Here is a 14,722-nt window from a genome sequence, read left to right on the forward strand (position 1 = left end):
TCACAAAAAAGGGCATGTAATAAAGCAATGCAGGGCGAAATCGAGACAGCCAATCAGACAGCAGACCAAGATGATTGAGGTGCACAATATAATTGAACCCGAAGCTGCCGAGACTGATATCTAGCCCTATACAATGTCAAAGCAGTAAAAACTGAACCAATAGCCATCACCCTTCAAGTCAGTGGGAAGCCTCTAGTCATGGAGGTAGACATGGGAGCCTCGACCACAGTGGTGGGGGAACACACATTTAAATACTAAATCAAGGTACCCAGCCGATAAATCTGGAGCAAACCACGGCTCTAAATGAACATATATTTTTGCTTGTAAGCTTTACCTGTATTGACTCTCCAGAGTCAAGACATGCACTGGAGAGTCAATATAGGTAAAGGGCATCGCCAAAGTACCTGTGCCCTATAGGCAACAGACAGCTTAACTTCCAGTGATTATAGTAACAGGTGAAGGACCTAGTCTTCTGGGCCACGATTGGTTACAAAAAATTGAGCTCAACTGGTCAGAAATATTTCAAGTGAGAACAGATGGAATTCCTGAGCTGTTAACTATGTATGACAGTGTATTTTGTGATGAATTCAGAAAGATAAAAGGCTTGCAAACAAAAATATATGTAGATTTGGAGGCAACACCTCGGTTTTTAAGGCCAGACCTGTGCCCTATGCCCTAAAGGAGAAGGTGGATGCAGAATTGTGCTATTTGGAGAAGCTAGGCATCATCCAGCCAGTTCAATTTTCAGAATGTGTAGTGCCCATTGTCCCTGTGATTAACAAAAACAATAATACCTGGAAAAACTCAACAGGTCTGACAGCACCTGCGGAGAGGATGCAGATGCTGTCAGACCTGCTGAGTTTTTCCAGGTATTTTTGTTTTTGTTCTAGATTTCCAGCATCCGCAGTATTTTGCTTTTGTCCCTGTGATGAAACCTGATCAAACTATTTACATTTGCGGAGACTACAAATTAACCATGAACAAGGCTGCTAAATTAGATAAATATCCTAACCCAGGGATAGAAGATTCGTATGTTAAACTTGCTGGAGGAAGATCCTACACCCAACTGGACATGAGCCATGCATTCCAACAGCTAGAGCTGAACAGCTCATCTAGAGGGTTTCTAACCATCAGCACGCACAAAGGCCTGTACCAATATACACGCCTACCCTTTGATGTATCATCTGCATGTGCAATCTTCTAAAGGACCATGGAAAGCCTATTGCAAGGACTTCCCTGAGTAGTAGTGTATCTGGATGATGTTCTGGTCACAGGATCAACAGACGCCGAACATTTGGCCAACCTTGAGGTTTTTAGAAGATTTTTGGAAGTGGGTATACGATTGAAGGAAGGAAGAGAAATGTACATTCCAAGCGATAAGAGTCACTTACTTGGGTCACTGAGTGGATGTCCAGTGGCTGCATCCTGTAGAGGAGAAAGTCAGGGTAATCAAAGAGTCACCCCCTCCAACCAGTGTCACTAAACTCAAGTCCTTTTTGGGCATGATAAATTATTATGGTCGCTTCTTGCCAAACTTGTCAACAGTGTTAGCACCTCTACACTTATTATTGAAAAAGAACTGTCATTGGTCATGGGATGTGCAACAGGAAGAAGCCTTTGTAAAAGTCAAAAAGCTATTGCACTCATCATGTCTACTTGTACATTATGACCCATCAAAAGAATTAATATTAACCTGTGATGCATCTCCTTATGGGGTGGGAGCTGTGTTGTCACACAGGATGAAACATGGTTCCGAAAGGCCAATAGGCTATGTCTCCAGAACCCTCTTTGCAGCCGAGAAGGGTTATTCACAACTTGAAAAGGAAGGTTTATTCATAATATTTGGAGTGAAGAAATTCCATCAGTACCTGCATGGATGACATTTCACCATAATGTTGGACCATAAACCACTAATGGGTTTATTCAGTGAGGATAAAATTGCACCAAAGCCTCAGCAAGAATTCAACGTTGGGCTTTGATATTATGAGTACACCTTTATGTACCGTCCTGGTGTGCACATTGCAAATGTAGAAGCACTCAGTCGTCTTCCATTGCCAGATAGCATTGTACATGCCCCAGTGCCACAAGAAGTTGTGCTTTTGCTGAACTTCTTGGGCTCTTCATCTGTCAGTGTGAAGCAATAAGGAATTGGACAAACAGGGATCCAATTTTGTCAAAAGTCCGAGATCTGGTATTGCAAGAATGGTCAAATTCACCAATGTCCGATGAGATAGACCATTCCATGCCCGTAAAACAGAGTTAAGTTGTCAAGATGGAATCTTGTTGTGGGAATCAAGAGTCGTCATCCCTTCACAAGGAAGAGAACCACTCTTGACAGAGCTTCACAGTGCGCATTCAGGCATATCAAAGGTGAAGATGCTTGTGCGAAGCTATGTCTGGTGGCCAGGCATTGACAGTGACATTGAAAGCATGGTCAAGCACTGTCTCCAATGTCTGCAACAACAGAAGTTGCCCTTTCAACTCCACTGCATCCGTGGGAGTGGGCTGGTCGACTCTGGGTTAGACCACATATAGGCTATGTAGCTCCATTTTTAGGTACCATGTTTTTATTGATCATCGATACGCATTCTAAGTGGATGGATGTGTATGAAGTTAGATCACTGACATTGTGTGCAGCTATTGAAAAACTGTGCCAATGTTTTAGTGTACATGGCCCACCGGAAGTCATTGTCGCGGATAAAGGTACTGTCTTCACTAGTCCAGAATTTCAGAGATTCATGAGTTTAAATGGAATTAAGCATATTAAAACAGCACCATATCATCCCTCATCAAATGGGTTAGCAGAAAGAGTAGTGCAAACTTTCAAATCAGGAATGAAGAAGTTATCTGAAGCTATTTTAGAAACTTGACTTTCACATTTTCTTCTCAATTTTTGTATGACTCCTAATGCAACACCGTCTGAATTACTGATTAAATGCCACTTTCGTACAAGGTTAAGTCTGGTGTTTCCAAACTTAGAGGGGAAGGTAGAGAAGAATCGGAGCAGTCAAAAATTGAATCATGATATTCATAGCAAAGCTCGAAGATTTACAGTGGAAGATGCAGCTTTCGTGCGGAATTTTGGAAATGGACCTAGCTGGGTTCCTGGTATAATGGTCTCTGAAAATGGACCTTTGTCATTCCAAGTGCAAGTGGAAGACCGGATTGTTTGGAAACATGTGGGTCATCTAAGGAGTAGTGGAACATTCCAACAACCAGCTATTCCACCTGTAATTGATGTCAATTCTTTAATCCCTAAGGTGACAGATTGACCTAGAATAGACATACCTGATGTCTCTGTTGAATTACCTAATCCTGAACTGCCACTGTCTAAGGATGTCCCTGATGCTGCAGTTCCTGATCATGTCGATCCAGTGGGAGAATCCCAAGTGGTAGAGCTACACTGCTCTAACCAAATTAGAAAACCACCTGAAAGACTTACTCTTTAGTCACATGACCTGGATTAAAATACTCTTTGTAAATAGGAAATGTAAAAAAAAACTAAAGGGGGAGGAAATGTAGCGATTAGCAGTATTACCTTTCCTACTGCCTTTAGGGGTCACGTGATTGTTCTGACGAATGAGCTGTAAGCATGGGTAATCCTGGGAGCGGAGCTTTCAAGTCATGGGCCTGGTTCAAGCATGTAACCCCTAAAAGAGCTCTGTGATAAAGTAGTCTGTTTCACGTAAGAAACCTGTACATCTAGTTCATTACACTCCCCCTTTTCAATGATTTTGGTGTCCCCCTGATTATGTTGGGCATGAATGTCTGTAAAAAAGTGCATAAACAACCGGAAGTGAAGCTTTATGGACAGAAACTTATGTGCAGATTTAAGATTTCAAATTGTTTCAATTTGTCATGTAAATCTTTTTCATAATACTTGCAGAGATTTCCTAAATAGCAATATTTTCTCAGTTAAAAATTAACAAATGTAACTGGAAAGAAAAGGGTAGGTACTCTGAAGACTGTCAAGTATTAAGTATCACAAAACTCCCTTTATTGCAGTTTTAGGATAATATTAACAGGATGGAATGGACTATTTAAACTTCCAATGTGCTTAAAACTAATTATAATAATAGAAATTATAAATAAATAAATTTTCACGGATCTATAATTATTTTGAAATATGTCACTTTCAAACCGTCTCAAGCATTTTCTAATACATCTCTTGTTTCTTTGAAAACAAAAGTCCCTGTATGGTGGAAAATTTTTTTTAGAAACACCCACACTGTCCATTCTAACCTCCAACATTTTAACAAAATATAGGGCGGAATTTTCCATGTCTGTTGGCGTCAGACGTCATGGCAGGCATCAGCGGACAAAATGATGGGAAGGCCAAAAATCAGTTTCACGTCGTCGTGAAACCAGTTTGCAAATGTCCGCTAAGCCTGTCAAGGGCAGGCCGTGTTGCCCACCACCTGACGTCAGGAACTTCATTTTCATACATCTGCATATCATTATAAGACCAGCTGACCGGAATCATCCCCTCACGATGGATCATCTGTCACACCGATGTGTTCCACAACTGTACATAAGCGATGTGCAACTGGCGAGCTGCACTTCGCTCGAGACTTCGAGGTTTGTTTGTCTACCTGGCTTCGGGCAGCACTTACGGTCATCAGCGCCAGGCTTCTCAGGCAGCACCACATCGTTTTTAGGGGAGCTCATGGGCAGGTCTCTATCCACCAGGCCAGGCAGGGGTGTCTTTTTAATGGCTGCAGGCCAAGGGTTTGTTTGGGGAAGAGGGAGGAATGGCTTAAGGCAAGAGAACAGGCTGCAGGGCAAGGACTGTACTGGGGAAGGGATGTCCCAGGGTGTGTGTGGGGGCACATGTTGATCTGTGCAAATGGCCTCAAGATGGTGAGGGCTGAGGAGGCAGTCTCCAGAGGAGATGAGGCCAGATGGAGATGTGAGGGTGTGTGTGAGAGAGTGAGTGATGGTGTCCCTTGAGCTGGCAGTGAGTGAGATGCCAGTGTCTGTGTGATGGCTTTGTGACTGTGTGAGTTTAGAGTGATGAGATGGTTCCTTACCCTGGCGGCACGGGTGATATCATTCACCCTCTTTCTGCACTGGATGGCCAACCTCTTCTGTGCAGCTTTGGCATTGACCACCACTGCCATCGCCTCCCAAGCCAGAGGGGTGAGGTTGCTGGGGTGGAGGACATCAAGGCAGCCTCTAAAAGGCATTCCAGTGATGGGTGACTGAACTCTTCTTGGCTTTCGGGGCCATGACTTCACTGGAGCAGTCCTGGGCTGTAAGCATTGAGAACTATGTGTGTGGCTGCAGTTTAAATATGGCACCCGGAGCAAGGAAATGGTGTGGTAAAGGCATGGCAGGCAATTCAGAGGCCACTTGCCAGTGAGATGACGAAATGGTGTGTTTCCTGTGGTTGCATAATTAATGAGGCGGGAAGCAGACAAAGAGGCATGAAAAGCTGTCATTGCGGCCAGCAGGTAAAATGTCCTGTTTCCAGCCCGCTATCGCACTCCGTGCAAATGTGGGACAAATCTGCTCACAAGAGCAAACTGTGTGGATTTCATTATGGAGAATTCTAATACAAGGCTGTTGATTTTTTTTTCACTTAGATCCAAATAGCAGGACGATTTATAACGGTATTACTTGATCCTCATTCATTCGATTCAGTTGTGACAGAATCCAGCGCAAAGCTGAACTTCACAAAGTATGCATTAATTTTAATGGATAGAATCTTCAACCTTCAGTTTCCTGACCATGATCACAGCAAAGAAAAAGCTTTGATGAAAACGTATGTATCCTGCAGTCACAGAATATATATTATAAACATATTGAGAAGGAAATCAATGGCATGGTAATCAATCCATTCTAATTTCCACTGAAGTATGTGACAGGCTAAATGACTTTATTGTATGGAAATGAGTTCCATTTCAAATAAAGCAATAATTCAGATAAGTGAAACATAAAAACAATGGTTAGCTACATAAATTATCATTTACAGTTACATAGGCACATGCATCTTTCCAAAATGTAAATCAAGCTTGACACTGAATTTGCAGAGGCAAACAAAATATTTTGCAATTGATTTTCATGGTTTCTGTCACTCATTTAAAAATTTTTTTCTTTCTTGACACTCTTGAGGATTAACTTGATTGATTGATTCCTTGTCATTGGTGAGACCATGACACACTCTCAAAATATCGCTTTCCATAGCCATCATTGTTAGCATTCAAAATTCAGCCGAAATTGGAGCTGAAGATTATTTTTCTAAAGTGATGGGAGTTTAAAATGCACAAATATATCAGGAAGATGTGAATGAGGCTGCATGCACAACAGTCTGTTGGCACATGTCAATATTTCTTAAATAGGATGATTATGTGCCATCAAGACAGTTTTTCCCTTTTACAGACATGCTTTTCTTCACTATCCCTGTCCAGTCATATGATGGAGTAAGTGAGCTAAATTTACATTTCCTGTTTGCCATGTTAGCCCAGTGACCTTCACTTGGGCCTGAATCTTACATTCGTCAGGTGCGTGTGATCAGTGGGCCCAGAAGTGGCTGCGAAATGCGCTTCTGCCCACGATCAGCCCCTGAATGCAATTTCATGCTAGCTGGCCAATTAATGGCCAGCCAGTGTGAAACACACACTAAGAAAGTCTCAACACTGCTTGCGGTGGGGGGCGGGGGGGGGTGCAGGAAGAGGGCGGGCACCAAGAGAAGGGACCTTGGGATGCACACCGGCCCGACGTCTTCCCGCGTGATTTTGGGGTCGGGCGCATACCCTCACAAACAGCATAAGATTTTGGCCTTGATTTTGATGCATCCTTCCAAAAGTTACATTGCAAAAATAACTCGTACTTCCCATGTAACTTTTGTTCTGTAGAGCAGCAGCTATGACATAAATGTTACGAGGTGAACTTTAATTCAGAACAATACCTAGTGTGTGTAGGACAATGAAATTCTCCATACTCAGGAGTGATGCTATGAAAGTTCAGGAGAGCAGAAATGTTCAATTTTTCACTTAAAGTGACTTTTCTCACATTGAAAAATCAGTTGTCATTAAGAGCTGGAGAGTTAAACTGTTCCAGAATGCAAAATCACGAGGTAGATTTTCAATAGTAGTTATACCATCATTGGTGTAAATCCTACAACATTTCCATCTCAATTGGCACAGAGACTATTAACAAGAAAACAATGTGGGGAATTGTGACAGTGAATAGTGCAGTTTGGGTTCATGAGGGTCACTAAAGTCAGTGAAAATGTCAACTCTTCCGGAAACCTGCTCCAACATGTCATCTTCCAGGTTTAAATCAGGCACTTTCGATGCATGTGCATAATCTCATCCACCAGACAGGTCCTGCTTTTAATATTTAAATAAAGAAATTTGAAGATTTTCAGAAGGATTTAAATTTAAAATGGCCTGCAAGGGTTTTTTTGGTCTTCATGATACTTGCCATTGAAATGAAGGTTAGATGACTGATCACCATTCATGGGGCTCATTAAAAAACAGGCTTGCAGATATCAACAAATGCTCTGTGCTCACAGTTGCTTTATTACCTCCCATTGGGAAAGGATTTATTGAGAATACTTGCACTGAGAGGCTAATTTGCACACTTTGGAGGTATTAAGGCTCACGATCAGGATGAATGGTGCCATGGCTTCCTTTGATTGGATCTCAGACATGGAGCATGATGACCATTAACAGCAGCAGGAACCTGCTGTGGAGCTGTAGGTGACAGACAGAGGGGAGAAGCAGCAGAAAGGCTGAGGTTACAGAAGATACTTCCCAAGTAATAGCTTGAGACTAACAGATACTCGGCAGTGGAGGAGCAGTGCAGACGAAAGTTGAGATTGGCATGTCAGGTGGTTGCAAACATCTGCTTCCTCTCAAGGAAGACCTGCTCCCTGCTGGAGCTAGTGGCCACACATCACCAGTGCCTGTCAAAGCCACCCTCAAATTCTTTTCTTCCGGATCCTTCCAAGGCCCTACTGGAGAGATATCCAGGATCTCAATCCATTGTATATAAATGCTAAAAGCATGTCATTGAAAGGACATTTGCCAGGTCCAGTAATGATATTACCTTTGTCTGTGATGGCATGAATGCTTGGGTTTGCTTCCCACAGGTGCAGGCGTCATCAAAAACACTGAACCTGCCTCTGGCTAGTTATCAGGGTCAATGATTCCATGTGGTGCGTAGATATGCATTCTGTTACTTTAATTAATTTATTATATCTCTGAGAAGTTGAACATAAAGGGGAAATTAACACTTCTGCCTTAGTATTAGCTCCTTAAGTCACATTTTAAAATAAGTGATCAGTGTGACCAGTAAATTCCAGCCCATCAAAACCACTCTAGGAGCTACAAACCACTTTGCATGGCCACTGTCTCTTCAAAAATCTAGTTCAATCTGATTAGCAAAAACCATTATAAAGTTATTTGCAAACTGTCTGTTTACCCCAATTTCATAGCATTTAAGATCACCTTGTCCTGCTAATATGATGCCAACAACACAATAATGAAATATAAAAATATTCTGTGATCCAAACAATGCACATTTGGGACATTTGACAATCTAGTTTACTTCAGAATGAGTTTTATAAGCTTCTGAGTTCAGTTCGGAGCAGACATTGATTGTTTCTTAGGGGGACAGCAATTGTTTAATTAAAGTACTTTATTATATCCTATGAGGAAATATGGAGGTATAAAATGACAAATAAATCTAAATAAAACTTGTGTAATTAAAAGTGCTCACCTTTGCTTGCCATGGATTTACAGATTTAAATTTCGCAATAGGTTCAACTGCATATGATTATCATTCATCTAAAATGCTTGTAGGATCGATAGCTTTTTGTTAGCTCACTTTGAGTTTTTTTGCATATTTCATTCTGCTGATTATTTAATGGCACACAAATTTAGTTGATCCCTTGAAAATGGCAGTGTTTGTATCACTGCTGCTCGTGGCTAGCCTTCAGAGAATTAGCGCCGCCTGTCAGAAGAGGCAGAGAGGTGTTGTGGAAATTTGGTGAGATGATGAATCTTAATTGTTATCCACATTTGAAAACAACTGCTTTCACCTCCTTTACGGTGCCAAGATATCCAGGAAGGTAAACAGGGATATTTGTTCCAAAGAATGATAAAAACTGAGTTCTGAAGTAAATTTGGTTTTGCACCAATGATAAAATGTGTGTAATATAAATCGGGTGTGAAGGAAAAATTCAAATCTCTCTCTACTTTGCTCTGGAGCCACTATAGTTGCATCAGTATGAAGCAAAACCACAAAGGTTACAGCTATATGTAAAGCAGCTTACAATAGGGAACAATTATGTAGTGACTTCCCTGTAAGCAAGTTTTAATCAGTGAAAATGTTGCTTTATAAAGTTTAGTAAGAATGTTAATAGCTGCAAGAAAGATAATGGTGCATCCACAGCTCATTATCAAACTTACCCTTGGCCATTTGTAGTCTCACATCATGGCTTAACAAAAAACAGTTCATTTATAACACATTTAAGAGGTATTATAGTCCAGGAAAATTATTAATTATTTATTGAGTTACTTCTTGTTCAGAAATCTCTAAATTATGAATTTAAAGGCATTTTGTGACTGTTAATGCTGATTATTTTTGTTTATGTCAGGCAACTTCAAGGGAAAAACCTTTCTTCGTTGACACAGGCATTTCTGTCTAATCTTAAAACAATTTTACCGATTAATGAAAATGGAACAAAGAACGCCTGGAAGAAAGAAGGGTTATTCAACTTCTGTTATGATGCTATGTTCAGGTAGGGTTATGATGACTTTCTGCACTTATGTGTATTCTACTCTGAAGCTGAGAGTATGAGCTTGTTGTGTAAGCTATTTTTCAATGTCAAATTTATTTCTGAAAAAGAGAGTATAAATGTATGTACAAGTTAGGCTAGTCTTTGTAAAAAATTTTTGCATTCTGAAATAGTTGCTTTGTAGGACACACTATTTTTCAGCAGTAAATACCAATGTGCTGATATTAGAAACTAAGCAGAACATAAGGTTATTTTGTAAAAATGGTAGTAAAATACATTAACTGATATGGTCCTGAGCTTTACAGACTAAAGTGTCTCTGGTCAGAATCCTGAATCAGTAGAACTTTGAAATTAATTATGACAGATAAATTGCAGCTTTGCTGGTTCAAAACAGTGCATAGTTGAATCATGGAGACCAGGTGGATCCCAAATTCAATCTAGGTCTATACTGAGAAAAAAAGAAAAGAGAGGGAAGTTGCATTTATATAATGCATTACACAGTTTTAAGACATCCCAAAATGCTCAACAGCCAATTAAATACTTCAGTTTCCTGACTGCATGGGGCCAGCTTAGCATCACAATAATGTATTGCACTCACGTGGTTTTGGAAAAGCATAGCATTCAATTTAATATGTTCACAGGTAATCCATAAGTATAAATTATTTAAAAATCATACTTCAGCACATGCAGTTATCACACTTACTCGGGCTACACCATCCAGGACAAAGCAGCCCGCTTGATTGACACCACATCCACAAACATTCACTCTCTCCACCACAGACGCACAGTACCATTTACTAGATGGACTGCAGGAATTCACCAAGGTTCCTTAGACAGCACCTCCCAAACCCATGATCACTACCATCTAGGAGGACAAGGGCAGCAGACAGATAGGAACACCACCACTTGGAAGTTCCCCTCCAAGTTACTCACCATCCTGACTTGAAAATATACCGCCATTCCTTCACTGTCACTGGGTCAAAATCCTGGACTCTCTCCCTAACAGCACTATGGGTGTACCTATGAGTGTATGAGCTACATGGACTGCAGAGGTTCAAGAAGGCAGCTTACCACCACGTTTTCAAGGGCAATTAGGGATGGGCAATAAATGCTGGCCTAGCCAGCGAAGCCTACACCCCATGAATGAATAAAGAATGTTACACTCCAGCTGTAGGATTTTAGGTTTTGGGCCGGGACTCCGGTGTCAGGGTCAAATGAGGATCCCGGTGTTGCACTGCATCGGGAGCAGTCATCTGGCAAAGACTTTCCTTGAATTGACCAATTCCTGGACAGAGGACGTGCTCTCTGCCCAATGGATGGCAGGCAGGCTCATAAAACTGGAGGGCCAATAGGAAACCCTCCAGCGTGGAAGGAGCCACAGTCTGCCATTGTGGGTAAGGGAGAAAGAGGACTTCTCCATCTTGAGGTGCTCTCTCAGCAACTTTTAAAACTGCTGAATTTAAAAATGGCCACAGATGCCAAGTCACCATTGTGGAGGAAGTCATTCTTTTGTGTGGTTCAAGAAAGCACAGCACTGTAAACTGCCTTAAAATGAAAATCAAAAACTCAAAACTGTGACAACCTTGACAGTAACACACAACTCATTGTGATGGAGATTAACTGGAGGTCAGTTTCAAGCTGATCCCACTGCTAGTGCTGCTCCTCAAATGACTAACAAAAAAAGCTTTCCTCAGAAATGCCAATGTGGGTATGCTTCTGCCTTAGAGACAGATAACAATGGAAAAAGACAGTTTGTCCCAAGTGTAATCTCATTTGCGATTAACTTGAGATTACATCCTCCAAACTGTCTAACATCCCTCCTTTCCTCCTTTTCTTCCTCCGAATAACATAAAATTAGTGGGGTTCCTACTGCAGGCCCATGTTGTAAATTATAGATGCAGTAACCAAAAAAAATCTCATCCAAAGCTGTTACCGAGTATCGAGAAAAATAATTTGATAATGATAATCCTTGTCCTATAAATCTTCACTAAACTGACAGTTTCACATTGTAGTATTTGAAAATCACAGATCTCTGTTTAAATGCTGATTCCCTGTCTGTGTTGAATGAAATTCCCCGAAAGGCCTGGCTTATATACATGAGATTAACACAGTGAAAATGATGGGAAGTTGTGTTTGAGCTTGTCCACATATCATTACCAATGAGTTTAAGATTGTAATAAACCTTCTGCTCCTTTTCAACAACAGTTTCATCCATCGATTTACAATACCGCTTGATCATGACGGACAATGGATTTGGTTTCTGTCCAATTTCAAACTGTTTGTTTTGCTAGTGCTGATGATCAGAAAATAGATCCTTGCATTATATGCTGTAAAGATGTGCTTGCATTTATGAAAAAACAGGAAATTACATATGAGCAATGTCACTTCAAAATAAAATGCCCTGATGAATTCCAAAGCAGTTTTTAAATCACTTGGGAAAAATGTTAATTTTCTTGTCAAGAATCAGTACCTGAGATAATGACTAGCAGACGCTTTCATTGTTTAATTAGGACGGGATACCTTGCGATGTTCGGAAATGAAGCTGCACAAATTAATGAGCAAACATCAAAAGTTAAAGATGGAATTCATTCAGCACAACTCTACAGTACATACAAGAGACTGGACCAAATCTTGATGAAATTAGCCTCATCAACGCTATCAGCTGGTGAGTCACCATTAGCAAATCATCTGTGTCATATTAACCAAACGTGTAGTGACGCTGAAGAAAAATTGTCTTGAAACAAATTATATTAGTATATAATTTAAAATATTTGCAGGTCTAATTGACAGTCGTTTTTAATTTTTGCTCATCATAATTTAATACTTTGAAATCATCTTTAATTAATATAAATTACAGCAGATTGGTAAATAAATTACTTATTTTACTTTTGGAAGGTGAGAAGAAGGAGGCTGCCTTGGTGAAGAAAAGCCTATGGCGGTTGATGTCTGTGGAGAATCTAAATTCAAAAGTGAACAGAAGCAGCTGGCTTGAAAGCTACCGGAACTACCTTCAGAGACAGGGCATGCATCCTGACATGCAGGCACGAGCAATGGTACTACAGCTGTGGGCCACACAGGTAGGAAATCACTGCAAAAGGAAATGCCTTTCACTGTTGCAAACCTACACTTAGATTTAGGTAGCATAATGTCTGCCCCAAATATCTCCACCTTATCTGAATGCAGTAATAACATTTTAAAATCTTCACATTCAAGTATAGGTAGGATATCTAAGCCACTTAATATTTTAACAGAAGAATTTATTGATAAGCAATTACTTCTAGTATTCATGTGACAGATATCCAACACAGTAAATTGTAAATTGGATTCTGTTGAGTGTACTTTGTCCCCTAAATTCATCGAGATTCAAACTTTCATTTATCAATATTTTTAAAATAAGGACACACATTTTTAATTGATTATTAATTATGATTTTGTAAATTTAGCAAAGTACCATTTCAGCAGTTTATCTGTTTTGATGTGTTAAAAAAATGCAACTTAAGACTTTTAGAGGAATATTTTACAACTAATAAAATTCATGTATAAATTATAAATTAATTTACTGTGGCAAAGTGAGGTACCCTGTCCCTTTAACAGAATGCAAGTATACCGATCATGTGACAGCACTGGCGAATCACTGTACAGCACGGGCAACTGAGAACTGTAAGTCTATTTCCGGAGGTTTCTGAGTGAGCACGTATGATCTGGTGCTCTGCCCTATGTCTCAATAAACCATCACTGTTTATTCTTACATCAGTGTCTCCCCATTATTGATTGCAAGCAGCAATTGATGAGAACATAGGAAGGCATGCAGTTAGAGTTCGGTTGGCCAACAAACTCATTTATACAAGATATAAAAGTGCTGACGAGGATGGGATTGAAAAAATAAATTTCAAGATGAGTAAGCAAAGAGCATCTGTACTTATCTTATAAAATAGGTGACAGCTGGCAATTGGAACAGAAAGCAGTGCTGCCGTTAAAAAATTTTAAAAACTCTGCAGAATAGCGATCGCAGGGATCCCACCAAAACTCGAAAAGAGCGCGAAACCCAGCAGAGAAAAGCCAACAGTATAGAGACAGACTTAAAAAAAGGTGACTGTTCTTAAAGCGGCAATGCATTTAAAAAAGTAAATATGTGAAAAATGGCTATGGACAGAAAATTATAAGAGATCCCAGGGAGAGCGCAACTCCGCGGTAAGCCAAACACCTAAATTTGTCATTACCTGGAAAGCTTATCGGAAATGCAGTCCCCTTGCAGGTGTTCCTGATGCCGCTGTTCAGGCATGTCGATCCATTCGACCCCATTTCAGATGATTGTCTCAGTATGTCAAATACCTAACGCCTTACTGCTAATGACATCGTGGGGGAGGAGAAGAAGAGGACGATTCTTTTGTGCTCATTCGGGAGAAAAATGTACAGGCTGATCCACAACCTTACGTCACCTAGCGCCCCAGACTCGAAGACTTTCGACGAGTTAATAAAAATTGTACAGAGCCACCTGAAACCAAAGCCCTCAGTTACTATGCAGCGCTTCAAGTTCAGTTCAAGGAACAGGCTTCCGGAGGAGACAATAGCTGACTATGTGGCCATTTTAAAGGCATTGACTGAGCATTGCGAATTCGGAAAGTCCATTAATGATATGTTGAGATGCTGATATGTAGGATTGGAGATGATACTATCCAAAGGCTTTTGCTAGCCAAACCTAGTCTAGACTTCAGTAAGGCATTAGAATTAGCTACCGCGATAGAGAGTGCTGTTAGAAAATCCGAAGTTATAAAAGATACACAAAATGGCGCCGTCCATCTGGTCGAGTGGGACAATCCGGCAACAAATGGCATGAAAACTCCGGACTCCATGGAAAGGCAGGAAACACTCTCTAGCTCCAGACCACTGAAAAACAATGATATTGAAGTGAAAGCCCACAAAAGGAATGAGAGAAATACATCCAGGCCTCCAGTGAGTGAACAGCAACTCAAA

The 14,722-nt window shown here is 40.6% G+C and overlaps 1 protein-coding gene across 1 annotated transcript in view; it reads left to right on the forward strand.

The window, feature by feature from the left end:
• The window catches only part of ptgis (prostaglandin I2 (prostacyclin) synthase), an 88,567-nt gene that overhangs the window by 37,460 nt on the left and 36,385 nt on the right, over positions 1–14,722 (forward strand). The window contains exons 3-6 of the mRNA XM_078555236.1: positions 5,586–5,764; positions 9,608–9,751; positions 12,259–12,413; positions 12,644–12,825. Coding sequence (XP_078411362.1) covers positions 5,586–5,764; positions 9,608–9,751; positions 12,259–12,413; positions 12,644–12,825 — 660 coding nt within the window. The remainder of the gene's footprint in view (positions 1–5,585; positions 5,765–9,607; positions 9,752–12,258; positions 12,414–12,643; positions 12,826–14,722) is intronic.

Source organism: Cetorhinus maximus, chromosome 13 (genome assembly GCF_964194155.1).
Source record: "Cetorhinus maximus chromosome 13, sCetMax3.hap1.1, whole genome shotgun sequence".
Lineage (NCBI taxonomy): Eukaryota > Metazoa > Chordata > Chondrichthyes > Lamniformes > Cetorhinidae > Cetorhinus > Cetorhinus maximus.